The sequence below is a fragment of the Mustela erminea genome, chromosome 8, assembly GCF_009829155.1.
Source record: "Mustela erminea isolate mMusErm1 chromosome 8, mMusErm1.Pri, whole genome shotgun sequence".
Lineage (NCBI taxonomy): Eukaryota > Metazoa > Chordata > Mammalia > Carnivora > Mustelidae > Mustela > Mustela erminea.
The window spans coordinates 114,124,993-114,152,255 of record NC_045621.1 but is presented as its reverse complement, the minus strand read 5'-3'; the positions used below and the strand labels follow the sequence as shown (position 1 = coordinate 114,152,255).

The 27,263-nt window shown below is 39.6% G+C and overlaps 1 protein-coding gene across 1 annotated transcript in view; it reads left to right on the top strand.

The window, feature by feature from the left end:
• ARHGEF4 (Rho guanine nucleotide exchange factor 4) overlaps nucleotides 1–27,263 on the top strand; it is a 250,864-nt gene that overhangs the window by 205,286 nt on the left and 18,315 nt on the right. Inside the window, 1 exon segment of the mRNA XM_032354033.1 lies at nucleotides 23,136–23,275. Coding sequence (XP_032209924.1) covers nucleotides 23,136–23,275 — 140 coding nt within the window.

Genomic DNA, 27,263 nt, shown 5'->3' with positions numbered 1-27,263 from the left:
CTAGCAGTAAGGGCCTCCAATTTTTTATTGCACCTCATTAATAACTTTTTGATTTCAGCTTGGTTATATTTTAGTTCTTTTATTTCTCCAGAAAGGGCTTTTATTTCTCCAGTCAGGGGTTTTTTGAGCCCAGCTAGCACCTTGAGAATCATCATTTGAACTCTATATCTGACATATTACCAATGTCCATATTGATTACGTCCCTAGCCTTCAGTACTGCCTCTTGTTCTTTCTTTTGTGGTGAATTTTTCTGCCTTGTCATTTTAATCCAGATAAGAATATATGAAGGAGAGAATAAAATACTTAAAGGGTGGCAAAGACCCCAGAAAAATGTGCGCTAACCAAATCAGGAGAGACCCCAAATCGTGGGTGGAAGAAAAGGGGTAAAAAGAAGTTTAAAAAAAATTTTTTAAGGAAAATAAGAGAACATATATATTAGACTGGTGAATACAACAGAGCCACTCACTTAATTTTGGAAGTATTTTGGTCTCTTAGAAGAAACTACCTCCCAAAATTTTAAAGAAAGAAAAACTTAGAAGAAGTTGAATTCCAAAATTTTTTAGAAGAAAAAACCCTATGGTATACAAAAAATAAAATTATATACAATGAAGGATAAAATATGACTATAATAATTAAGGTTGAAAAAGATTTTTTATGAAAGTTATTGTTAAGATAAACTAGTTAAAAAACGTTAAAAGAGGAAAGAATAAAGGTTTAAAAAATTAGAATAAGAAAAAATAAAATTAAAAAAATTAATCAACTTTCCAAGACTAAAGCATCATGGGGAGAAAGCCATGAGTTCCATGCTTTGCTTTCTCCTCAGGAATTCCGCTGTTCTCCTTGATAGGTGAGCTTGGTCTTGGCTGGATTTTTTGCTGATTTTCTGGGGGAGGAGCCTGTTGTAGTGATTCTGAAGTGTCTTTGCCCAAGGCAGAATTGCACTGCCCTTGCCAGGGGCCAGGCTAAGTAATCTGCTCCGGTTGGCTCTGGGGAGCTTTTGTTCCCTGAACACTTTCCATAGAGCTCTGGAAGACCGGCAAGAAAATGGCAGCCTCCCACTCTCTAGCCGGGAGTTGTCAAGAGCTCAGGGCCCCACTCCTCAATGCACCCTTGGCGAAAAGTGCTCAGTCACTCCTGTCTCCGTGGCCTCCAGCTGCACACTGAGCTCACCCCCTCTGTGACTGAGCCTCTCTGTCTCTGGCACACAACCCCACCTGGAGTCTCCAAACCCAGCAGATCCCTGCTTCTCTTCCAGTGGGTCTCCCCAGATCTGCCACTTGTGGGGTACCTGCTCAAAGAGCAGCATCCTGACTGTGCCATGGATCACAGTTTAAGGTAACCCTGAGTTGAGAGCTTACTCCATGGCTCTGTCTCTATAGCTGACTTTCTCCCTCTAATATCTTCGAGTTCTGCGATATTCAGACACCCCCAATCCTTCTGTGATCTCGCAGGATCTGAGACCATGCTGTCCCCACAAGGGATCCACCCCTGCTTAGCCTCTGGAATGATGTCCCTCATTGGGACAGACTTTTAAAAGTTCTGATTTTGTGCTCCATTGCTCTGCCGCTTGCCAGGAGCTGGCCCGTCCCCCCACGGTCTATATTCCCTTCACTTCGGGTTCACTTCTCCACAGGTCCTACCTTTCAGGAAGTTGTCTATTTTCTGTTTCTAGAATTTGTTGTCTATTTCTGTTTGTCTATTTCTATTTGTTGTCTATTTTCTGTTTCTAGAATTTCTGTTTCTAGAATTCTGTTTCTGCTCTTTTCCTCCTTGATCTCCTGTTGGATTTTTAGGTGTTTGGAATGGTTTGATAAATAATCTAGCTGATCTCCTGCTACGTGATGTCATCTCAGCCTGCTACTACTCTACCAACTTGACTCTCATGTTTGTGTTTTAAAAACACATCCAGGGGCACCTACATGGCTCAGTCAGTTAAGCATCTGACTCGGTTTAGGTCATGATCTTAGGGGTCATGAGATTGAGCCCCATCAGGCATCTGGCTCTGTGCTCAGCAGGAAGTCTGTTTCTCTCCCTCTACCTTTGGCCATCTCCTTCCACCACCATCCCCCACACTCATGCATGTTCTCTCTCTCTTTCTCTCTCTACCTCTCTCTTTCTCTCAAATAAATAAATAAATATTTTAAAAATAATAATAAAGGAAGATCCAAAATGGACAGTGTCTGTAAGTTAATTCTGAACAGGTCTTCAGAAAAAGAAAAAACTAAAAAAACAACAGCCAGGTAAATTGATAGTGCAGAGGTATGAGTGTTAGTCTTGAAACAATTGGATTTGTTTGTTTGTCAATTCTACTGCTATTTTCTCCATGACCTGGTAAAGCCTCTCCAGGCTACAGCATTTCTCTTGTATAAAATGAAGACAAATAACTTAGCCCACATGGTAGAGATATAAGTGAAATATTTGCTAATTCTAAATCAGAAAGGTTTAGATTACACTTTCTTGATAATAAAACAAAATAGTTCAAGCATGTTAGCATGCCTGTTCTTTTACCTTTCTTTATCCCGACTTTAAATCCTTTACCCCACCCCCAAATTATTCTGTTTCACCAGTGTTCAAGCTCATGGCCAGGATTTTTATGATAAATATTTTGACAATGAGAGAAAAGTAGCCTTGAGCAAATTCATTTTATCTGTCTGAAAGAATATGATCATTTGAATAGACAGTGTCAGGATTGCTAGGAAAAGAGATGGTATAGAGGAAAAGAAAAATGGAATTTCTAGGAAATCTGAATGATTCCAGCAAAATTTACCACTTTGAGCCTCAAATGTCAGGATGTTAAACTTATGCCTCTGTCTGTATCAACTACCTTGGCGAGCAGATTATGGTATTAATGACCACATTAGTGATTACTGGTAGTTTCATCACAACTAGTTAATCCTCAGATTGGCCAGGAGCCCAGGGTAACTGGAGGTGGGGAGGGTAGAGAAAGGAAATGAGGCCACGCAGGAAAACAGCTATGAGCACTATGGTAAAGACTTTGACTCTCACTGGAAAGTAAAGGAGAACATTTGCAGGTCTTAGGCAGAAAAGTGATGTGACCTGCCTGTATTTTAACAAGGAACACTCTGTGGTGTAGGAGACATGGGCTCAAACAGGAAAACAGCCAGGAGACTCTCAGATCATGCAATGGAGAAGGGGACAGTGATGTGACCTGCACCATAGGTTAGTGGTGGAGGGATGAGAAATGGCTGGATTCTGGGGAATAAAGCAAAAGCAGAGATGATAGATTTGGATGTGAATTGTAAGAGAAAAGAGTCAAGGAGAACTCCAAGATTTTCATTCTGAGCAACTGCAAGAATGTAGTTGTCAGCTGTTGGGACAGGGATGTCAGTGAACTAAGCAGGTTTGGGTGGATGGTCAGTAGCTCTGGTTGGGGTACATGAACTTTGAGATTCTATCAGACTTCCAGGCAGAGGAGCCGACCAGGTTGGGTTTATGAGCCAGGAGTTGAAGACAAAGCTCCAGACTAGAGAACCAGAAGGAAGTGAAGCCTCTGGGAGAGGGCAGTGCTCTCCCAGCTTGAGGGGCAGGGGTAGGTGCTACCTCACCATTGCCTAGCACTGCCCTGACAGAGCAGGTCATGGGAAAATGACCTAGGTCATGGGAACATGACCATGAACCTAGGCTTCAGAGCACATTTTCAAACCCCCATGAGAAACTGTTACAATGACTGCAGTACAGAAATGCCAATATCTGAATGTGAAGCCAAGTGTGGATGTGGCAAGCAGAAAATAGCTCATGCTGACAATTACACATTCATAGACTTCAGAGCACAGAGTGGAAAACAACTTTCATTGTGAAACCACTTATCCATACAGCAAGAATCAAAGCATATTGTGAGAACACTCTATATTGACTAGGGACAGACAATGGAAATGAAGTCTACCAATATTTCATTTACATGTAGAATGTGAGAGGTTTATATACAAATTATATCTTCAAGATCCAGGAAAAATCAGTCTGATTCAAATAACCATAATCACTACAAAAGGATTCATGTCAGTAGTTACCTGGGACTAATGACAAATACAATATTTTCAAATATTAAATGCTAAAATTGAAAAATCATCTATCTCAGAAGATGAAGGCATAAGGACACCAATAATAGCATTTATAGGGAAATGATCATCCAGATTAGTATAAAACTTAAGTTCCTCTAGGTCTCTGCAATCTAGCAATATGTTTATTTATATTTGTTATTTAAAATGTATAACTATATGTTAGGAAGGGTCTTTTTTTGCTAATAGGTTAAAGAAAGTCCATATGAATGTTTGATCTAAACTGAAAAGAGGTGCAGATCTTCCAAAGATGTCAGGTAGAATGACCACTGAAAGTAAAGCCCAGCTACACAGAAGGCTCCATTATGGATACGAAGACAGCAATATTTGAAAAGTTACCTCAACCTAGTTACCCTAACCAAGTTACCCCAACTGGTACATGGCTTCGCCTTCTTTAAGGACAACCTCACAAACTTTCATTTTACTTTACTAAGAACATTTAACATGAGATATACCCTCTCAGCAAATTTTTGAGTGTACAATAAATTATTGTTGACTATAGGTGAAATGCTGTAGATCAAATCTCTAGAGAGATTTAAATGACACTTTATGACCATTTATTGGTAACTTCCATACCCCATCTCCCCAGCCACTGGCAACTACCATTCAGTTCTTTGATTCTATGAATTTGATTATTTTTGATCCCTCATATGAGTGGAATCATGCAATATTTGTCTTTCTGTGACTGGCTTGTTTCACTTAGCATAATGTGCTCAAGTTTCATCCATGTTGCATATTGCAAAATTTCCTTCCTTTTTAATACTTAATCATATTCCAGTGTATGCGTGTACCACATTGTCTTTATCCATTCTTCTGTTGATGGACTTTTAAGTTGTTTCCACATTTTGACTATTGTGAACAGTACTAAAACGAATGTGAGAATGCTAATATGTTGCTACAAAAGTTGGGTATTCATCCTTTCTGATGGAGGCATAATACTCCATAGTGTATATGGACCACATCTTCCTTATCCATTCGTCCAGTGAAGGGCATCTTGGTTCTTTCCACAGTTTTTTTTTTTTTTTAATAGCTTTTCTTTTTTTTTTTTAAGAGTTTTTTTTTTTTTTAAGATTTTATTTATTTATTTGACAGACTGAGCTCACAAGTAGGCAGAGAGGCAGGCAGAGAGAGAGGAGGAAGCAGGCTCTCCGCGGAGCAGAGAGCCCGATGCGGGGCTCGATCCCAGGACCCTGGGATCATGACCTGAACCGAAGGCAGAGGCTTTAACCCACTGAGCCACCCAGGCACCCCTCTTTCCACAGTTTGATGACCGTGGCCATTGCTGCTATAAACATTGGGGTACAGATGGCCCTTCTTTTCACTACATCTGTATCTTTGGGGTAAATACTCAGTAGTGCAATTGTAGGGTCATAGGGAAGCTCTATTTTCAATTTCATGAGGAATCTCCACACTGTTCTCCAAAGTGGCTTCACCAACTTGCATTCCCACCAACAGTGTAAGAAGGTTCCCCTTTCTCCACATCCTCTCCAACACACATTGTTTCATGTCTTGCTAATTTTGGCCATTCTAACTGGTATAAGGTGGTATCTCAATGTGGTTTTAATCTGAATCTCCCTAATGGCTAGTGATGATGAACATTTTTTCATGTGTCTGATAGCCATTTGTATGTCTTCATTGGAGAAGTGTCTGTTAATGTCTTCTGCCCATTTTTTGATATGATTATCTGTTTTGTGTGTGTTGAGTTTGAGAAGTTCTTTATAGATCCTGGATATCAGCCTTTTGTCTGTACTGTCATTTGCAAATATCTTCTCCCATTCCGTGGGTTGCCTCTTTGTTTTCTTGACTGTTTCCTTTGCTGTGCAGAAGCTTTTGATCTTGAAGAAACCCCAAAAGTTCATTTTCGCTTTTGTTTCCTATGCCTTTGGAGACATATCTTGAAAGAAGTTGCTGTGGCTGATATCAAAGAGGTTACTGCCTATGTTCTCCTCTAGGATTCTGATGGATTCCTGTCTCATGTTGAGATCTTTTATCCATTTCAAGTTTATCTTTGTGTATGGTGTAAGAGAATGGTTGAGTTTCATTCTTCTACATATAGCTGTCCAATTTTCACAGCACCATTTATTGAAGAGATGTCTTTTTTCCTGCTTTGTTGAAGATTATTTGACCATAGAGTTGAGGGTCTATATCGGGACTAGAAGAGATTATTCTGAGTGAGATAAGTCAAGCAGAGAGAGTCAATTATCATATGGTTTCACTTATTTGTGGAGCATAACAAATAACATGGAGGACATGGGGAGATGGAGAGGAGAAGGGAGTTGAGGGAAATTGGAAGGGGAGGTGAACCATGAGAGACTATGGACTCTGAAAAACAACCTGAGCATTTTGAAGGGGCGGGGGTTGGGAGTTTGGATGAGCCAGGTGGTGGGTATTAAGTGGGCACATATTGCATGGAGCATTGGGTGTGGTGCAAAAAACAATGAATTCTGTTACGCTGAAAAGAAGTTAAAAAAAAAAAAAGAATGCTAATATGTCTTTGAGATCCTGATTTTAGTTCTTTTGGATAAATAGTCAGAAATGAAGTTGCTAGATCACATGATAGTTTTTGTTTTTTGGTTTTTTTTGAAGAACCTCCATTCTGTGTTCCATAACAGCTGCAGCATTTTGCATTTCTACCAAGAGTATACACTGGTTCCAATTTCTCCACATGCTCTCCAACACTTGTCTCCCATTTTCTTGATACTAGCCATCCTGACAGGTGTGAAGTGATATCTCATGGTAGTTTTTATTTGCATTTCTCTGATGATTAGTGATGTTGAGCATCTTTTTATTACCTGTTGGTCATTTGTATGTCTTCATTGAAAAAATATCTATTCATGTCTTTAACCTATTTTTTTAGAGATCGATTTATCTATTTTATAGAGACAGAACATGAGCGAGTGTGACATGGAGGGGCAGAGGGAGAGGAGATAGAAACTCAAGCAGACTCCACAGTGAGCATGGAGCCTGATGCAGGGCCCAATCTCATGACTCTGAGATCATGACTCTAGCCAAAACCAAGAGTCAGATGCTCAACTGAATGCACTACCCAGGTGCCCATAGCCCATTTTTTAATTGGGTTATTAGCTTTTCTGCTATTGAGTTATAGGAGTTCCTTGTATATTTTGGAGATATCTTATCAGATAACACAGTTTGCAAATACTTTCTTCTCTTCCATAGGTTATCTTTTTACCCTGTTAATTGTTTCCTTTGCTGAACAGCAGCTTTTTAGCTTGATATAGTCCCACTTGTTTGTTTTTGTTGCCTGTTCTTTTCGTGTCATACTCATTAAATCAGTGCCAAGACATATGTCCTAAGCTTTCCCCCTGCATTTTCTTCTAGGAGTTTTACAGTTTCAGATCTTATATTTAAGTCTTTAATCCATTTTGAGTTGCTTTTGTATAAGGTGTAAGATAAAGGTCCAGTTTCATTCCTTCATTTATAGATATCCAGTTTTCCCAACCCCACCTGTTGAGGGGACTGCCTTGTCATCATTGTGTATTTTTGGCATCTTTGTCAAAGATCGGTTGACCATATATGCATGGATGTATTTCTAGGTTCCCTATCCTGCTGCATTGGTCTATATGTCTCTTTATGCCAGTACCATATTGTTTTAATTATTATAGCTTTATAATATAGATTAAATAAGGAAGTGTGATGCTTCCAGCTTGGTTCTTCTTTCTCAGAACTGATTTTGCTATTTATGGTCTTTTGTGCTTCCATATGAATTATACAATTTTTTCTATTTCTTAAAAAATGCCTTTTTGATTTTGATAAAGATTACATTGATCTGAAGATCACTTTGGGTAGTATGAACATTTCAATATTAGTGTTCCAATCCATGAACACAGGATGCCTTTCAATTTGTTTGTGTCTTTAATTTCTTTCTTCAGTGATTTGTAGTCTTCAGTAGACAAGTCCTTCATCTCATTAATTAGACTCATTTCTAAATATTTTATTCTTTATGGTACCACTTTAAATGGAATTGTTTTCCTTTCCTTTCCTTTTTTTGCCTTCTCTTTTTATTATTTATTTATTTTTTCAAGTTTTCACTTATTTATTTGAGAGAGAGAGCGAGAGAGCACAGACGGGGAGCAGGGAGGAAGAGGGAGAAACAAGCTCTCTGCTGAGCAGATAACCCAAAGTGGGGCTTGATCCCACTACCCTGGAATCATGACTGGAGCTAAAGGCAGACACTTATCTGACTGAGCCACTGAGGTGCCCCTTCCTTTTCTTTTCAATCATTTTTGTTAGTCTATAGAAATACAACTGATTCTTATACTTGATTTTGCATATCCTTCAGCCTTACTGAATTCATTTATTAGTTCTAACAGTTTTTTTAATATAGAGTCTTTAGGGTCTTCTATATAAGTTTGTGTCATCTGCAAACAAAGACAGTTGTACTTCCTTTCCAATTTGGATGCATTTTTTCCCCTAATTATTCTAGCTAGAATGTCCAGTACTGTATTGAATAGATGTGGTGAGAGTGGGCATCCTTGCCTTATCCCTGATGTTAGAGGAAAAGCTTTCAGATTTTCACCATTGAATACAATGTCAGCTGTAGGATCTTCATACATGGTCCTTATTATGTGGAGGTACTTCTGTTTCTAGTTCGTTGTGATTTTTTATCATGAAAGGATATTTGATTTTGTCAAATACTTTTTCTGCATCTATTGAAATGATCGTGTGATTTTTATCCTTCATTTTGTTAATGTAATGCATCACATTCATTGATTATCATATGTTGAACCATCCTTGCATCCCAGGGATAAATCCTACTTGGTCATGGTGTATGATTCTTCTAACATGTTGTTGAATTTGCTTTGCTAGTATTTTGTTGATGACTTTTGCATCAATGTTCAACAGCATTATTGGTCTGCAGTATTCTTTTCATGTCATGTCTTTGGCTTTGGCATCAGGGTAATTATAGACTTACAAAATTAGTTTGGAAGTGTTCCCATTTCTTCAGTTTTTTTTGGAAGAGTTTGAGAAGATTGTTGTTAATTCTTCTTTCAATGTTTATGCAGAGACAGTTTCTAGATACATGAGATTGTCCTGTTGCATTTAACTTAGGCAGCTTACACACTAAAAGAAGAAAGTTGTATCATTTTAAAGGCTCAATCTACTTAAAATAACTGGCTCAGCTATAATCTGTCATGAACAATCATGATATTTTATATGATACTTAAAATTATTATTTCAGTCATGTATGATATGATTCTGTTGCATTGCAGAGTATTGAGGTAAAAATAAAAGTTTTCATTAAATGTGATATTGTTTTATTATATTATGGAGTATTATATTATATTGATTTACCAAAACTTTACATAAAATTTGATAAAAGATACTGCCTTCTTTGGATTTGTACTCCAAAAGTCTATTATATTGTGGGCTGGTTAAACTAAATGAAAAATTAAAGTCATTACCTAAACTTTACAATAGTCTAAACATAAAGGAACAGTTGTTTACCTCCTTGGCACTTCATATTTGCCTAACATAAAATTTCCATGTGTCAAAAATCATGCTTCACTTCTTGTTAAAATATGATATGTCACATTTTTTAATGTAATTGCTTTTTGAAGTAATTGTGACCACAAAGCCTCTTTTATATGTGAAGACCTGTACTTTGACTGATTTCCCAGGTACTTAATTCTTTGAGTATTAGGGAACCATGGCACCAAAGAGGCAGGCACAGGAGGGTAGTTGATGGGCAAGAAGGCTAAGGGAAAGTAAAGGATTGTGTGCTCATGAAGGCCGGATGGCAAGGAGACCTTCAAGAGGTATGGGGGAAAATGTGGGCATTTGGGCAAGTTTTAAAAATTATTTATTTAAATTCAGTTTAATTAACATGTACTGTATTATTAGTTTCAAAGGTAGAATTTAGTGATTCTTCAATTTCAAATAATACCCAGTGCTCATTATATCAAGTGCCCTCCATAATGCCCACCACCCAGTTAACCCTTCCCCCCCAACCCACCTCTCCTTCAGCAACCCTTAGTTTGTTTCCTAGAGTAAAGAGGCTCTTATGGTTTGCCTCCATTTCTGTTTTCTTCTTATTTTATTTTTCCTTCCCTTGCCCTATGTTCATCTGTTTTGTTTCTTAAATTCCACATAGGAGTGAAATCATATGGTATTTGTCTTTCTCTGTCTGACTTATTTCGCTTAGCATAATACCCTCTAGCTCCATCCATATCATTGCAAATGGCAAGATTTCATTCTTCTTTATGGCGGAGTAATATTCCATGGTATATATAGCTAAACACATCTCCAAAGACAAGAGGAACAAAAGCAAAAATGAACTATTGGGGCTTCATCAAGATAAGAAGCTTTTCCACAGCAAAAGAAACCATGTGAACAAAACTAAAAGGCAGCCCATGCAATGGGAGAAGATATTTGCAAATCTCTTATCAGATAAAAGGCTAGAATCCAAAACCTATAAAGAACTTCTCAAACTCAACACCCAAAAAAGCCAAAAATCCAGAAATGGGCATAGGATATGAATAGACATTTCTCCAAAGAAGACACACAAATGAACAACTTTTAATCCTGCCTCTGCTGTTGGCTATCTATGGAACAAGCAAGCATCTTAACCTCTGGGAGCCTTTTTATCAATGTGTGATGTGTCTAATAATACCTGTCTCCTGGGTCGGCTTGAATCTGATGTGTAAAGCAGTCAGAACATTGGAAATGCTCAGAAAAAGTTATTTGCTCCCAGCAATAAGAGGACAAGAAGACTAGCAGGGACAAAAGAAGTTCAAGTCTTTCCTATGAGAAAACCCCACAAATAGGCCTGGCGGGACAGAGGGGATTCAGGTTTGATGCTATAGATGCCATAGAGTTTTATTTGCCAAATGGACAAAGATCTCAGAAGCTTGAATAAGTGAGGCTTTGTGCAACCTGAATAAAAAATCTTGATCTGAGGAGATCACTAAATGTGATATGGGATCCTGAAACAGTAAAAGGGTATTAAGGAAACACTGAGGAAAAACTGAGGAGAGTATGGACTTTAGTTAATAGTAATGTATCAGTATTGGCTCATTCACTGTAACAAAAGTAGCTTAAGATTTTAATAATTAGGAAAACTGGGTATGGGGTATATGGGGACTCTCTGTACTATCTACTCTATGTACTCTCTGTACTATCTACTCAGTTGTTCTATAAAGCTAAAACTTCTAACAAATAAAGCCTATTAACTGAAAAAAAAAACTTTTTTTTTTTAAATCTGGAAGCTGGACAAGATTTAGGGCAGAAGGCAGATTCTAACTCATGAGCATAGCACCAGAAGAAATAAGAATGCATGAGGAGAGACAAGTCATGTCAGGACAGCCTGGCTTCCAGATCAGGGGGATCTGGCCCGTAAGAAGACACCCACCCTTTATACCCTAGGTCCACAACCCTGACTCCCCAGACATGGCTTCAGAGCATGGTAAAGGGAGTGGCTGCTGTACCTAGTTACAGCTGCAAGGGGATGCAGAGCCACAGATAGGTTATTAATGAGCAGATGGACATTGCCTATGCTGTGGGCTCCTCTAGCAGTAAGCACAGACTTTACGGACTCTTGTCCAACTTGCTATCAGCAGGAACCCTTCATGCAAAATAAATAAATATAAACAAACTCGGTCTGGTGAAAGCTGTTCAGAGATCTGGCTGGTGTCTGAGCTTTGACTCCTTGCCAGGTGGGTGATTTTTCTAAAGAAAGTTTAATTCTCTGTACCACCAGTTCTTCATCTGTAGAACAAAATGCATAATTTAAACTTCCCTGTCCATATCACTAGGATGTAGTGAGAAGCCCATGAGGTGACAGACCTGACAAATTACTCTAGTTGTTCTGCAAGAGGCTGTCTAGGACAATACTATTTGCATTAGCTGTCATTCCCAGGAAGTGACCATCAGACCCCGCTTCTTTCCTCTCTTTCCCCTTTCTCTATTCCTGGAATTCTGAGATTCTTCCATGTCCTTGGCCAACCCCACCTTCTTGCTTCTGGGGCCTGATGCTGCCTCCATTGCCTGGAATCCCCTTTGCCACCCCCTCTCATTTTCCCACAGGTCACTTCCATGTTGAGGTGTCTTGGACACCTCAGGCTTGGCCAGTATCCTGTGCTTGCCACTTCACAGTTCTGCCACCTGTCACCATTTAACTCCAGTGTTTCCTGCCAGACACTAATCCCCACAGGGAGCAGGGAATGTGTCTGTTTTCTTCACACAATGTCCTCAGAACCCAGCATGTATCTGGTAGTACACACACAATGGACACTAAGTACTTTTGAGTGAATTCAGAAAGAAAAAAAACACATGCCTAGACGGAATAAATGGGAGCCACTGGTTAGTTGGTTAGTTAGCGCTGGGGGAAGCCAAGGCTGCCTGCGCCCCTCCAGATGTTCTGACATTCTGAAATTCCTGTTTCTACCCTGCAGCTTTGTGTCAGGTTCTTAAAAGTTTTTTTAACTTTTTAGAAAAAAAAGGCCCTTTTAGATCCCCTTGGATCTGTTGAAGCAGAAATTTCCTAGGAAGTAAGTCACTTTGTTAAGGACTCTTGACTGATAGCAGTAATCTCAGACTTTCAACTCTGGACCAGTGTCACCTGGGGGGCTATTAAACACAACCTGCCCCAGAAACTAGTTCCCAAGAAATGCTTCTGGTCTGAGGACAATACTTTGAGAACTACTAATTTCCAGGGCTCTAGGACAGCACAAAAAGATTCCCCTGGGACTCTCTCCCTTCATTGGTTGAGCCATGGCCTTTCCTTGTAAGTGGACACAAAGAATTTTTGGTAAAAGGGTCTTGCTGACCTTTTGTCTAGAACCCAAAATTCTTATCTGTCTAAATGTTACTGTCTAAATGTTCTAAATAGTTAGAATCTCAGAACGGATCAGACAGCTGACTTGTTTTCCTACATGCAAATTAAAGATCTGGAGTTAAGACTGACTTTTTGTTGACCAGGCCATATTGTGCTCATGTATTTATTTACCCAGAGATGCTCATAGAGCACTTGTTCCACCCTTTAATGCCTTCGTATAAACTAACTGCATGTGAATCTTCCATTGGCCTTGTTTGGTAAGGAAGGAGTTTGGGCCACCTCTCAGAGGGCAAGTGACTATCTCTGCCCCGGCCATTCACACAGATCAGCCACACCAGGGCCTAGATTTCCTAACTTTAGTCTCAAGGTCATTCTCCCACTATGGGCTCCACTCACCCCCTGGAATTCCCCACCTTTCCTTTAATGAAAATACCACTTCTGTCCCAGATCCTGTGATGGAAACTGGGATATTAGATGGTGAGTAAAAATATTGGGACACTCACATTGAAATGTGCTTTTCTTTTCTCCGGGGTCTAAGTTTGCTAGGTGAGCAATCATTCTGTGAGCTGTTGAGACCACAGGTGAGACTGCCTAAGGAAAAAAAAAAGAGGAAAGTAGTGACTCTTACAAAGAATCTATTTTATTACTCTCAAGACCTCTCTGAATCTTTTCATTTCTCTCAAGACCTTTAATGATTTTTAAATTCCCCAGAGAAAAAGGATGGCAGAGAGACTGTATCTTTTAAGACATGTTTTGTAGTATTTATAGATTAAATTATAGGATTCTGGGATTTGATTTAAAATAATGCAGTGCTGCAAGAAATCAAAGAAAATCTAAGATATTTCATGTTCACAAACTGGAGGACTCAATAATTTTGTAAAGATGTCAGTTATCTCCAAATTGACACACAGTTTTAGTGCAATTTTTATCAAATCCCAGCAAATATGACTGTAGTTTTTAACTATAGACAAGATCATTCTAAAATGTATATAAAAGGCAAAGGAATGAGGATAACCAAAACAATTCTGAGAAAGAGTGATATATTAAGGAAGAACTGCCCTACCAAATTTCAAAAATTACTATGTAGTTGTGTTCGCTTCGGCAGCACATAAGCAAAAATTACTATGTAGCTACAGAAAACTGTGTAGTCCAGACTGTATGGTATTGGAGGAATAAACAAATAGATCATTGGAACAGAAAAGAAAATTCAGAAACAGTGCTGAGCAAATAGAGCCAACCAATGTTTTAAACGGCCTTTTTGAGTTATAACCCACATACCATACAACTCACCCACTTGAAGTGTAAAATTCAGTGGGTTTTGGTATATATTATTAATTTTTAAAATTATGATAAAATGTATATTTTAAAATTTACCATTTTAACTGTATAATTCAGTGGCATTAATTATTTTCACATGTGCAACCATCACCACTATATATTGCTAAAGCTTTATCAACCCAAGTGGAAACTCTGTATTAAGCTGTAAATGATGTTCCTCTATCTCTATAGAGCCTGGTAACCTCTAATCTATTTTCTGTCACTATGAATTTGCCTATTCTAGGTACCTTATAGAAATGGAATCATGCAGTGTGTGTCCTTTGTGCCTGGCTCATTTTACTTAGCCTAGTGTTTTCAAAGGTCATCCATGTTGCAGAATGAAATAGAACTTTGTTCCGTTTTATGGCTGAATAATATTCCATTGTACATATATACCACATTTTGCTTACCCATTTATTTGTTGATGGACTTTTCAGTTGTTTCCAACTTTGGGCTATTGTAATTAATGCTACTGTGAATACTGGTGTATGAGTATCTTTTTGATTCCCTGATTTCACTTCTCTTGTGTACATACCTAGAAGTGGATTTGCTGAATCATATGGTAATTCTATGTTTTGCTTTTTGAGGACCTACCAACTGTTCTCTGCAGCAGCTGCACTGTTTATGTTCCTGCCAGCAGTGCCTGAGGGTCCTACTCCCTCCAATCCTCCCCAGTGATTGTTATTCCCATGTTTTTCATTTTTGGCATTTGTTTTAATAGTAGCTCATCCTAAAGGGTATGAAGCAGTATATCACTGTTGTTTTGATTCATATTTTCCTAATTATCAGTGATGTTGAGCATCCTTTTATGTGTTTATTAGCCATTTGTATATCTTCTTTGAAGAAATATTTATTCGAGACCTCTGCCTATTTTTTATTCAGTTTGTTGTTGTTATTGTTTTTCTTGTCCTTGAATTCTAACAGTTTTTTTACATATTATGGATATTAATCTCTTATCAGACACATCTTTCTGTGGGCTACCTTTTCACTGTCTTGAAACTCTCCCTCAATGCACAAAACTTTCAAGTTTTGATGTATTCCAGTTTACCTATTTTTTTGGTTGCCAATAGTTTTGATGTCATATGCAAGAAACTATTTCCCAACCCAATGTCATAAAGTCTTTCCTCTGTTTTCTTCTAAGAGTCTTTGAGTTCAGTTTTTATACTTATGTTTAGGTCTTTGATCCATTTTGAGTCTATGGTGTAAGGTAAGGATCCAGCTTCATTCTTTTGAATGCGAATATCTAGTTTCCCAACACTGTTGAGACTGTCTCTTCCTCCACTGGCCATCTTGGCATCTTTGTCAAAAATCATCTGACCATATGTATGACAGTTTATCTCTGGGATCTCTATTTTATTCTATTGGTTTACATGTCTGTCCTTAGGATAGTACTACACTGTTTTGATTGCTGTGCGTTTGTAGTTAAGTTTTGAAATCAGGAAATGTGAGTCCTCCAACTTTTAGTTTTTTTGTCTCAGGATAATTTTGGCTATTCAGGGTGTCTTTATATTCCATATGAATTTTAGGGTAAGTTTTTTTTTTTTTTTTGTAAAAATGCCATTGGGATTTTGATGGGGATTACATTGAATTTGTAGATTACTTTGGGTAGTAATGTCATCTTAACAGTATTAAATCTACCACTTCATGAACATGGAATGTCTTTCCATTTATCAATTTTCTGTAATACCTTATAGGAGGTTTAATAATTTTCAGTGTACATAATTTTTGCCTGCTTGGTTAAACTTATTTCCTATGTATATTTGTTACTTCCAATATGACTATATGCAATTAATTTTTTCCTTTTCAAATTGTTCTTTGAAAATATACAGAAATAAAATTGATTCTTATGTGTTGATTTGTACTCTGCAACTCTGCTGAATTTGTTAGCCTTAATGATTTATTGTGGATTCTTCAAGGTTTTCTATATGTAAGATCATGTCATCTCTGAAAAGAAATAACTACTTCTTCCTTCCATTTTAGATGTCTTTTTTTCTCTTTTTCTTGCCTAATTGGTCTGGCTAGAACCTCCAATACTGTTTTGAATAGAAGTGGTAAGTGAGCATCCTTGTCTTTCCTCATCTTAGAGGAAGAGCTTTCAGTTTCTCACTATTGAGTATATTAGCTATGGCTTTTTCACATATGGCCTTCATCATATTGAGGACATTCCTTTATATTCTAATATGCTGAGTGTTTTTTTATCATGGAAGGGTGCTGAATCTTGCCAGTGCTTTCTCTGCATCAATTGAGATGATTATGTAATTTTTTCCCCTTCATTCAATTAATGTCATATATTGCATTGAACAGTTTTCATATGTTGAACTATTCTTGTATTCCAAAAATAAATCCTAGTAGGTAAAGATATATATAATCCTTTCAGTATCCTGTCGAATTCAATTCACTAGTAGTTTACTTATTGAATTCAGCTTACTAATCTTTTGTTGAGGATTTTTGCAATCTATATTCATAAGGGATATTTGTCTATAGTTTTCTTGTGGTGTTTTGTCTGGTTTTAATGAGGAAGTATTTTCTCTTATTGAGTTTTTGGAAGATATTGAGAAAGATTGATGCCAATTCTTATTCACATGTTTAGTAGAATTCACTAGTGAATCCATCTACTCTTAGGCTTTATTTTGTTAAGTAGTTTTTGACTATTGCTTCAGTCTCCTTACAAATTTTATATATATTCAGATTTTCTGTTTCTTCTTGAGTCATTTTTGGTAGATGTGTGTTCCTAAGAATTTGTCCATATCATCTAGTTTATCTAGGGTTGACCCAAAAAAAAAAAAAAAAAAAGAAGAAGAAGAAGAAAGAAAAGAAAAGAAAAGAAAAGAAAGGAAAAGAAAAACACAACTCAAAATGGATCATAGATTTAAATGTAAAAGGTAAAACTATAAAGCTTTTAGGAGAAAACATAAGTGAAAATCTTTTGCAACTAGGGTTTGGTGATGAGTTCTTAGATATGATTCCAAAGGCATGTTCCATAAGAGGAAAAATCAATAAATTGAACTTTATCAAAGATTTTAAACTTTAGCTCATGAAAACCCTTGTGAAGATGATAAAAGAATAAGCTGCAGACTAAGAGAAAATATTTCCAAATCATGTATCTGACAAAGGACTCATAGCTAGAATATATAAAGAATTTTCAGAGGTACCTTGCTGGCTCAGCTAGTATTGTTCTTAGGGTTATGGGTTTGAGTCCCATGTTGGGTGTAGACTGTTTATTATATTAAAAATGAAATATAGGGGCACCTGGGTGGCTCAGTGGGTTAAAGTCTCTGCCTTTAGCTCAGGTCATGATCCCAGGGTCCTGGGATCAAGCCCTGCATCAGGCTCTCTGCTCAGCAGGGAGCCTGCCTCCCCCCCATCTCTCTGCCTGCCTCTCTGCCTACTTACGATCTCTGTCAAATAAATTTTTAAAATCTTTTAAAAAATACAAAAATTAAATTAAAAAATTTAAATTTAAAAACTTTAAAAAAAGAATTTTCCAGGGTACCTGGCTGGCTCAGTTGGTAGAGCATGCAACTCTTGATTTCATGAGATTAAGCCCCACATTGAGGGTAGAGTTTACTTAATAAAAAAATTAAAAAAAAAAAAGAATTTTCAAATCTCAACATCAAAACAATAAACAATCTAATTAGAAAAGGGCAAAAAAAAAAAGAAGAAGAAGAAATACTTCACCAAAAAAGGTATATAGATTACAAATACGCACATGAAAAAATGTTTAACAGCACCTGTCTTTGGGAAATGCAAATTAAGACCATGATACAATATCACTATACACTATACACTATACATCAAAATGTCTAAAATATAAAATTGTTAACAGGGTCACCTGGGTGGCTCAGTCAGTTGAGCATGCAACACTTGGTTTCAGCTCAGGTCATTACTGAGCCCTGCTCTGGGAGGTCAGATCTTATCTTAAGATTCTCTCTCTTCCTGTCCCTCTGCCCCTCTCCCCACTTTTGCACTCTCTCTCTCCTTCTCTGATAAATTAATAAAACTTTAAAAAAATATATAAAATTGTGACAATACTGGATGCAAGTAAGGATTCTGAGAAATACACATTGTTGAGTATGAGAGTGTAAAATGGTATAACTACTCTAGAAGATAGTTTGTAGGTTAAGCCTCTGCCTTCAGCTCAGGTCATGATCCCAGGGTCCTGGGATAGAGCCCCATATCGGGACCACTGCTCGGCGGGGAGCCTGCTTCACCCCTGCACCTCAACCCCTGCCTGTTTCTCTGCCTGCTTGTAATCTCTCTTTGTCAAATAAATAAATAAAATCTTAAAAAAAAAAGATTTAAGAAAATAGTTTGGCAGTTTCTTAGAAAACTGAACAATAAATTGCCATATGACCCAGCAATTTTACCCGTGGGCAATTACATTTATCCCAGAGAAATGAAAATTTAGGTCCACCCAAAAACCTGTTCACAGATGTTCATAGGACCTTTATTTACAACAGCCTGAAATCAGAAATCACTTGGATGTCTGTCAGTGGGTTGGAGGTGGAACAAACTAATATACCCGTTGCATGGAAAACTAGTAAGCTACAAAAAGGATGTGGTAGAAATACACACATTTTGGATGGATCTTAAGGCCATTCAGCTGAGTGAAAAAGTTATCCTCCAAAGCTTACATACTGGTTGCCATGGTGGTTACACAAATCTACACAGATGGTAAAATGATATAGAACCATAAACACACATTGTACTAAGGCCACTTTCCTGTCTGTGATATTTTATCAGAATTCCATAAGCTGTAAGCACTGGGTGAAGGGTACACAGGACCTCTGCACTACAGTTACAATTCCCTAGAGAGTTATTTCAAAATAAAAGTTTTTTTGTGTTTTTTTTTAAGATTTATCTATTTATTTGGGTGGGGGGAGGTGCAGAGAGAGAGAGAAAAATCCCACGCAGACTCTGCACTGAGTGCAAAGCCCCACACAGAACTCAATCTCACAACCCTGAGATCAAGACCAAAGCAGAAAACCAAGAGTCAGTCATTTAATCAACTGTGTCATGTAGATGCCCTTAAAATTTTTTTTTAATGAACTAGAGGAGAAGGTATGCCACTAAGATAACCTCTGATGGATTATAGTTTGTTTTAGATATGTTTTATAGCTTTTTTTTTTATAAAGACCAAGTCCTCATCTCTTATATACTACAGTTTTTACAGATGGAATTGTATCATATCTAGGATCTGAAAGGGGAGGGGATATGGATGATGAAACAAAATTGCCTTCATGTTGAAAATTGCTGAAGCTGGATAATGGGAACACAATATTCATTCTCTCCCTTTGTACTTATTCAGAACTTTCCATAATAATCATTTAAAAACAATAAAATATGAAATAAAAATGATGAGGGTTCCTTGGGACTCTTGACTGTGTGGGGTCAGGGGCAGGGCTCTTAGCTCCTGCCCCTAAGCTGGGCTCAGGCAATTGCTGCCAGGCTGGAACAGAGGACTTCTCCAGTCATTTCCAGGGACAGAGTGCTGCTTTCAAATTCCGTGCTTCTGTGTCCATATTCAGCCATGGGCATGAAGCTTTAGCTGTATTCCAGGCATTGGCTCTGCCAGGCCCCAGAGGCTCTGCCTTCCATTACTTGCCATCATCCTCCAGGCCTCCCTACATTCACTTATTCGTCTCTCCATTTTTTTATTCATTTATTCAGTCATTCCCTCTGTCCACCATGCTCCCATTACTTTATCCATTCATTTCTTTAACACTTACTGAAGTCTACATCAAGGAATAAGGCATGGTTACTTCCTTTGGGGAGATAGTCAGACAGTGCAATGTATAGGGGATGTATGATAAGCGCCACGACCATTGTCTGTACAAAGCTCCTAGGGAGTGAGATAGAAACCAATGTCAGTCCTTGGAGTGATATTAGATACGACTTGCCCAGAGGAAATGCTTGAGATGAGTCTTCACAAAGTTAATATTTTCACCTATGTTTGGCTCACCCAGGGAATGTTGGATAATCCTCCTATGTTGATATCAGCTGATTTGTAGATTTAATTCCATTTGCAATCTTAATTCCTCTTTGTCATGTAAAATAACATATTCATGGGCTCCAGGGATTAGGACTTTGGCACTTTTTGGAGGCTATTACTTTACTCTGCCTCCCACAAGAATAGAGTCCAGAACTCAATTTAAGGCCAGAGCAGACATCATGGATCCATTGGAAAGCACTGTCTATTCCATAATGATGCTGAGAAAATTGCTTATCTTTACAGAAAAAAATGAAACTGGATTCTAAAAGTTCTGGACCCATTCTCATGTGTGTTCCCATTACCAAGCAATTTCTCAGACACCAGCAAGGTGTCATGCAATTCATCTCAATTCTCATACTCACCACCTGGAGATAATTTCAGATCCCACAGGTTAAGGGCTCAGTCCTATATGACCACCCTTGTTCTCCCAGTTCAGGTACTAGTCACAAGCCCCAGGTGTTTCTGATCCACAGGCTATAAATTGGAGGTTCCAACAAAGTCCTGCAATGAGTTCAATTAATTTGCTAGAGCGGCTCACAGACCTCAGAGAAATATTTTATTGACTGGATTACCAATTTATTACAAAAGGATAGAACTCAGAAACAACCAGATGGAAGAGTTTCCCAGGAAATTCTGAAGGAAGAGTCACAGAGCTTCCATGCCCTATCCCCAAATTTCCATGTGTTCACCAACTAAAAAACTCTCCAAATGCTGTCCTTAGGGTTTTTTTGGAGGCTTTATTATGTAGGTGTGATTGACTAAATCATTGGCACTGCCTATTGATCCAGCCCCTTTCCCCTCCCTAGAAGTAGGTTGGGGGGGCAGCCCATCCCTGTTACCTAGGGGCTTTCCCAAAGTATTCATTAACATAAGAAAAGAAACCTTTATCACTCTTATCATAGGATACCCCAGGAGCTCTGTGCCTGGAAAGGGTCAAAGTCCAAGTATATATTTCTTATTATAAATGATAATACCACAGATTTCAAACTACACAATACACAAAAATCATTCCCAAGTGCAATAAAAACTTAATGTCAAAAGAAAAACTACAAAACCTTGAAAGATAACATAGGAGAGTACCTTTGCAACTTTGAGGTGGGGAAGAGTTTATCAGCACGAAAAATATAAACCACACAGGACATGATTGACAAATTTGTCTATATGAAAATTAAGAACTTCTGTTCACCAAAAGCACCTTAAAGAGATGGGACAAACTACAAAGTGGGAGATGATACTTGTGATACAAGTGGGTGAAAAAGATTTAGCATGCAGAATTGGGGCAGTGTATGTATATATACACATACATAGAAATATATTTTTTACATTATTGATTACATTAAAGACCTTATCTATATCAATAGATATAGATTTTTCACATTAAAAAAATACCAATGACCCATAAACATGGATAAGGTGTTCACCTCATTAGTGATCATTAGTGGCCAGAGAAATGTAAATTCAAACTATAGTAAGATTCCATTCCACACCCATCAGCCTGTCAACTATGTCTGATGATGTCAGTCCTCAGAGCTGGCTAGGATGGGGTGTGGTGGGAACATTCATACATACTGTTGGACGTCTTTTTTTTTTTTTTTTTTTAATTGGAGAGAGAGAGGAGAAAGGGCATGTGTGCACGTCAGTGACAAGGACAGGGAGAGGAAAAGAGAGTCTTAAGCAAACTCCATGCAGAGTGTAGGGCCTGAGGTGGGGCTCTATCTCATGACCCTGAGATCATGACCTGAGCTGAATCCAAGAGTCAGACATTTAACCAACTGAGCCACCGAGGCAACACACTGTTGGAAATTTTAAGTGGTAGAATAGCTTTGGGAAACAGTTTGGCACACCTAGGACCCAGGGATACCACACCTGGGACCCATCCACCTAGACTATCAATTCACAACAGAGGTAATGATTTTTGCCAAAGGGGGCAAAAATTTTAGGCATGACAATGGTTTGTGGCCTTCCAAAGAGCCATGGAACATAACAAACATACAGTATATTTGTGGTATTAAAATTTCGTTGGGACAATTAGGAAAACAATGTATAAAGGGCTCTTTAGGGGGTAGTAATGGAAAAGAGGTTGAAAACCACTGTTCAAGGGGAAACTCTGGAACATGTGCCCCAGCGGTGTGGAGGTATGTCTGCAGTACCGTCGTTCATACTAGCAGCAATACAGAAAAGCACCCGCTGCTCTCTAGCAGTGCAACGGATATGTAAAATTTGACATGTTCATGATAAGACTGTGCATCTGTGAGAATGAATCAATTACAGCTACATAAGCAGTTGAGCAAAAAAAAAAAAAAAAAAAGGGCCAGCCAAAGCAGAAACAGTACTGGATGGTCTCATTTATATAAGGTCAAACCATAGAAGACTCAGCAGAAATAAATGCTAGAACACAGCACGGGTGTGATTTATAGAAATAATAGATAGCTCCAAAGGAAAGAAGGGAATGCAGTCAGAATAGAGCATGCAGATAGTTGAATTCCGAGATTCTGCTATTTTCTTAAGCAGAGTAATTACTATGGAGATCATTTTATTAATTTCTAAACTATACTCAAATATATTACTTTATATTTCTTTGGATACATATGTATTTCAGAATAAATTGTTAGCATTATTCTTAGGAAATAATGGAGTCATTATTTAGTGGGTAGAAGGCTTTGAACTGAATTCAGCTGGAGGGGACTCTTTAGCATCATGCTCTGGCAGATATTTCTGTTTCCTTAGGGTGATGGTGGGGATTGAAGGCTAGGTGATCAAGAGCAATGGGGCAAAAGTCACCTTGTGCACTCTTTCAACCAGACCACATTTTGCAGCAAAAATGATTTGAAAAACTAGTCCCCAGGTCTTCTCCCACCTCTCAAAGAAAGATCATTTATCCTGCAAAGGTGCATTTCCTTCTCTGCTTGTCCCCCATCCTCAGCTCCTCTTTGCCACCTGGTGTCTCTCCTTCCAGCTATCCCTGATGGAGTTCTGGACACAGCCCTCCGTGCTGATGAGGCGGAGAGTGAGGAAGACCTGTTTGAGGACATGCACAGCTCCAGCCACCACTACAGCCACCCTGGAGGGGGTGGTGAGCAGCTGGCCATCAATGAGGTAGGGTCAAGGCTGCATGGATGAAGGGATGGGAATGGGACAGATGGCCTGGATGTCAGGGTGAGTCCAGCATTCTCTTACAGGCCTAGATGTCCACAGTCTCTGTGTTCCAAGCAGATGGCAATGGCCCCCAGGTGTTTCAGCCTGTGGCTCTCATTTTAGGATGTGGTGTCCACCAGCAGAGCTTACCCCAATACAGGACTTGCCCCTCTGCTTTCATGGCCTACAGGGAACCCAAGATGGCAGGCATGACCCAAGACATATGATGAGAGTGCTGGTCTGTCCTTCCTTATAACAGCCCCCATAAGCCATCCTGGACAGAAGATACTCTGCTTGGTAGAAGGGAGGCCAGGGCTTTAGCCCCCTGTCCCTCCAAGAAGTTGTCTGGGCAGGATGGAAAGCAAGTCAAGTGAAAATTGATTTCTCTCCTATTGACTCCAAGAGCTCAAAGAGCTTTGTGGTTGTTATGACAACTGTGTGCAAGTTTGTTTGCTTTTCCTACCTGAACAGAAGAAATTAGTGACATACTTCCTCTAGGTAAAACTGGTTCCCCTATCAAGGACTCCTTTTGCATTCTCCAAGGACAGAGACATTTTGAGACCTTGACTCCTCTCTTTTTTCTCACTTGTACTTCTATTTTCTCCTCATCTTCTTTTTTTTACTTAATTTGGCAGGTAGAGGACCCCTAAACATAATGTGGTCCATAACCCACATCCATAACACTGCATTCTCTTCCTGGTCATAAGCTATTGTGTATTTCTGTCTCATCAAAACCAGAATCTGACTACCCAGGATCTTGCAACACCTCAGGAGGGGATCAGTTTACAAACACTGTGAGTGAATAAATGGGCTGGTGGGCTTCTCAGAAACCCTCAAGGACTATCCTCATTACCTACTTGACAGATGGGTACAAACTATAGACGGAGGACAAACTCTTCTCTCATGCCCAGATCTGAATAATTTAAAAGTCATTAAATAATGCTTTATTCAAAATCCATGGTGTGTTAAAGAACACATATCCAAGTTAAGTGGACATTTCCAATACATAAAGCCTTTCTTTAAGTACTTCTCATCAGCTATTTTGTTATCTTAAGCAGAATTCACAGATAATGGTTTTGCTTTTTCTTGAAGTCTCAGGCTGCGCTCTTCAGTCTTGGGCCCCAGCCCTGGTGGGGAGAAGCATGGTGCAGGGGGTAGAATCTGAGCACTGGGGCCTCCCAGACCTGGATGATAGTTTCTCCCTGCCCAGGGCCAGGTGTGGAGCTCTGAGCAGGTAAACCCTCTGAACGCTGGTTTACTTAACTGTAAAATAGGGTATCTATGAGGTTACCTGAGGACTGACTGAAATAACATAACTACCCTGGCATGTGGTGGGTTCTCAGTAAATTTCCAGCAATGCGAAATACTCACATACAGTTTTTAGGGACTCTGACAAGGTGTGTGGCCACTGGTGTTGTATTGTTAGAATTCCTGTGTCTGTTTTTCATAGCTGTGTGTGTCCTACCTGATGGCAAAATTCTGGTCTGTCAGATCTTGCTGCTGGGGTGGAGGTGTGTTCTGAGGCCCTTGACAAGTTTTTCATTCTTAGATGCTTTGGATGAGGGAAGTCAAGAGCCAGGGCCACTCTAAAAGAACAAATAGGCTCTGGCAGAGGGCATCTTTATGAGGGAAATGAAGGTAATTTATATTATGAATTGGATAGCGTCTATCTTGGCCACCTAGAAAATTTGTTTCTATTCAATTCAAAGGTCTTTCTTGGTATTGGGGCTTCTGAGTAGACAGAGTGGTAATGTTGTTTCTTATGTTCAGAGCAGTCAGTGCTTTCCAGGTTACTTGTCTTTCCTGGATGTGCCTCTGCGGGGAAGGACATATCACATCCCAGAGGAGGGCAACCAGACCAAGGAGCCCTTCTCCAGGGATGCAGCAAGATCATGCCAGTTGGATGCTGGGCTGCTGACTTGGTTAGTGTCCACCAGGCTACTTACCTTTATGACACCCAGCAGCACTTCTAGATACTTCATGCTATACTGCTCTCCTAGGGCTTATGCTATACTCCTAGGGCAGTATAGCATAAAGGACAGGGCCTGGGTTTGGAGGCTGACAGCCTTGCACTTCCCTTCATCCTGCCACTGGCCAGCTGGGGACCTATGGCAAGTCATTCCCTCCTCAGGGCCTAAGTTTCCTCTGTGGAGTGGATGTGGCCTCTGAGTCGCATGGACAGCTATAGGAGGGTCACTTATACAGGTTTATAAGATACTGTGTAAAGGCAGGCATTCATTATAAATTTTTTGCAGCATCAAATAAACCCACATAATCAGAATCTGAAGAGCTATGAAAGGTGATTCTCCAATAACAGGCTGGTTCCCGTGGCCTTCTAAGAGCTGCCAAGTCCCACTGTGCTTTCCCAAACCCTCTAGCACTCATTGCTGGCTCACAGGTACAGCAAGAAGATTTGCTAGGGTCAATGTGAGTTTCATACTTAGAGATTATAGAAGCAACAGGTGTCAAAGAAAAGTCCAGACTAAAGAATAGTTGTCTTGCTCTAAAATCACACATTCACTTGGATTTTTTGGACACATATGAATATCATGTTCTAAATTGTGACACTTTCTTGTTTGTGTTGACTTCAGAAGGAGAGACGACATCTCAATTTCCAAGCAGAAGGGAGCTCAAAAACCATTTCGCCCAAAGAGCGGTAGATACAGGTAGTACAGAATAGTGAAGCACTTTTGTATTCTGGATACAGAAGTGAGTGCATGTGCCCACACTTGCATGCACAAGAAGGTTCTGAGTGTGTTGCATGTATGTGACATATCTACTGAGTATTTAATTCGTGTCTGGTGATGTCCCAGGCCCTGGGATATAGGACTGGCAGGGGCCAGGGGCACAGGGCATATATGTGAGAAAGTGAGAAAGGACACAGCATTATGCTCATTCTTTATTCCCTGTATCTCACATGGGCCTTGCCCTCATGATCGTCCACCCCTGCTATAGGCGTTCTCTTCAGTGCCCAGAAATATCCCTTTCTTTCTTCATCATTGTCCCATCTAGTGTGTTGTCCAAATGTTTGAGAACCAGGCCTGGGCCTATCTGCCCAATTCCTCACCCTCTTCCCATCCTCTCCCTACCTCACAAGGCTCTGAGCCTGTCCTGCTGGGTTGGGCACTTATCACTGCAGTCAGGCCTGACAATATCCTTAGCCCGAGCATATTTTCTGGAGTTGAGGGCGAAAGGAGGAGGAGTCTTGGGAAAACATCATTTTCTTTTCATTTCCACCCAGCTACCTGCCCTCTCCCCACCAAGTTGTGAGATGGGACCAGAAGAAGGGAGAGGACATGGCTCCTGGCTCAGAGGCCTATGGTCACTGCCCTATAGGTGACAGTGTCTCCCCTATTGGCCAGGTCACAAATGCATGAAAGGAGGGCACATGTGTGGAGCTGGTCTTCCTTCCAGTTCTGCTCACTGCCTGTAAGGCTCTGAGGGCCTTGTTGTGTCCAGGTCTACTCCAAGCACCTGTGCATAGGAGTGTTCTGATGTCCCTGCTCCAGGAGGGTATGGGGGGGACCAGGAATAGTTCCTGGAGCCTCCTACTGAGAAGAGATGAAGTTTGAACTAGAGGGAAGACAGATATAAATCTTGTCATCTACCCTCAGACTTAAAGCATAAAAGGAGCTCTACCAATAGTTAGGCCAGCCGAGTAGATGGGAAGCAGGACTGTCCTGGCCCACCACGCCACAGGGTCACCCAAGGATTGAAGACAGTCTTGTCATCCTTAAGCTCCCAGAAATTCCTTGTGGAATATTAAGAGGACACTGCAGGACACCATGCCAACTTGTGCCCACCCCATCCATGGAGTTAGTCTGACCTTCTCTGCAGATCTTTCTGTCTTCCCCAGTACCTGTGAGCCTGGGTGTCCAGCCCAAGGCCTGACCTGGCTCTTGTACCCCCTTCTTGCACCGTCCCGGGAGAAGAGCCTGATACTGGCCAG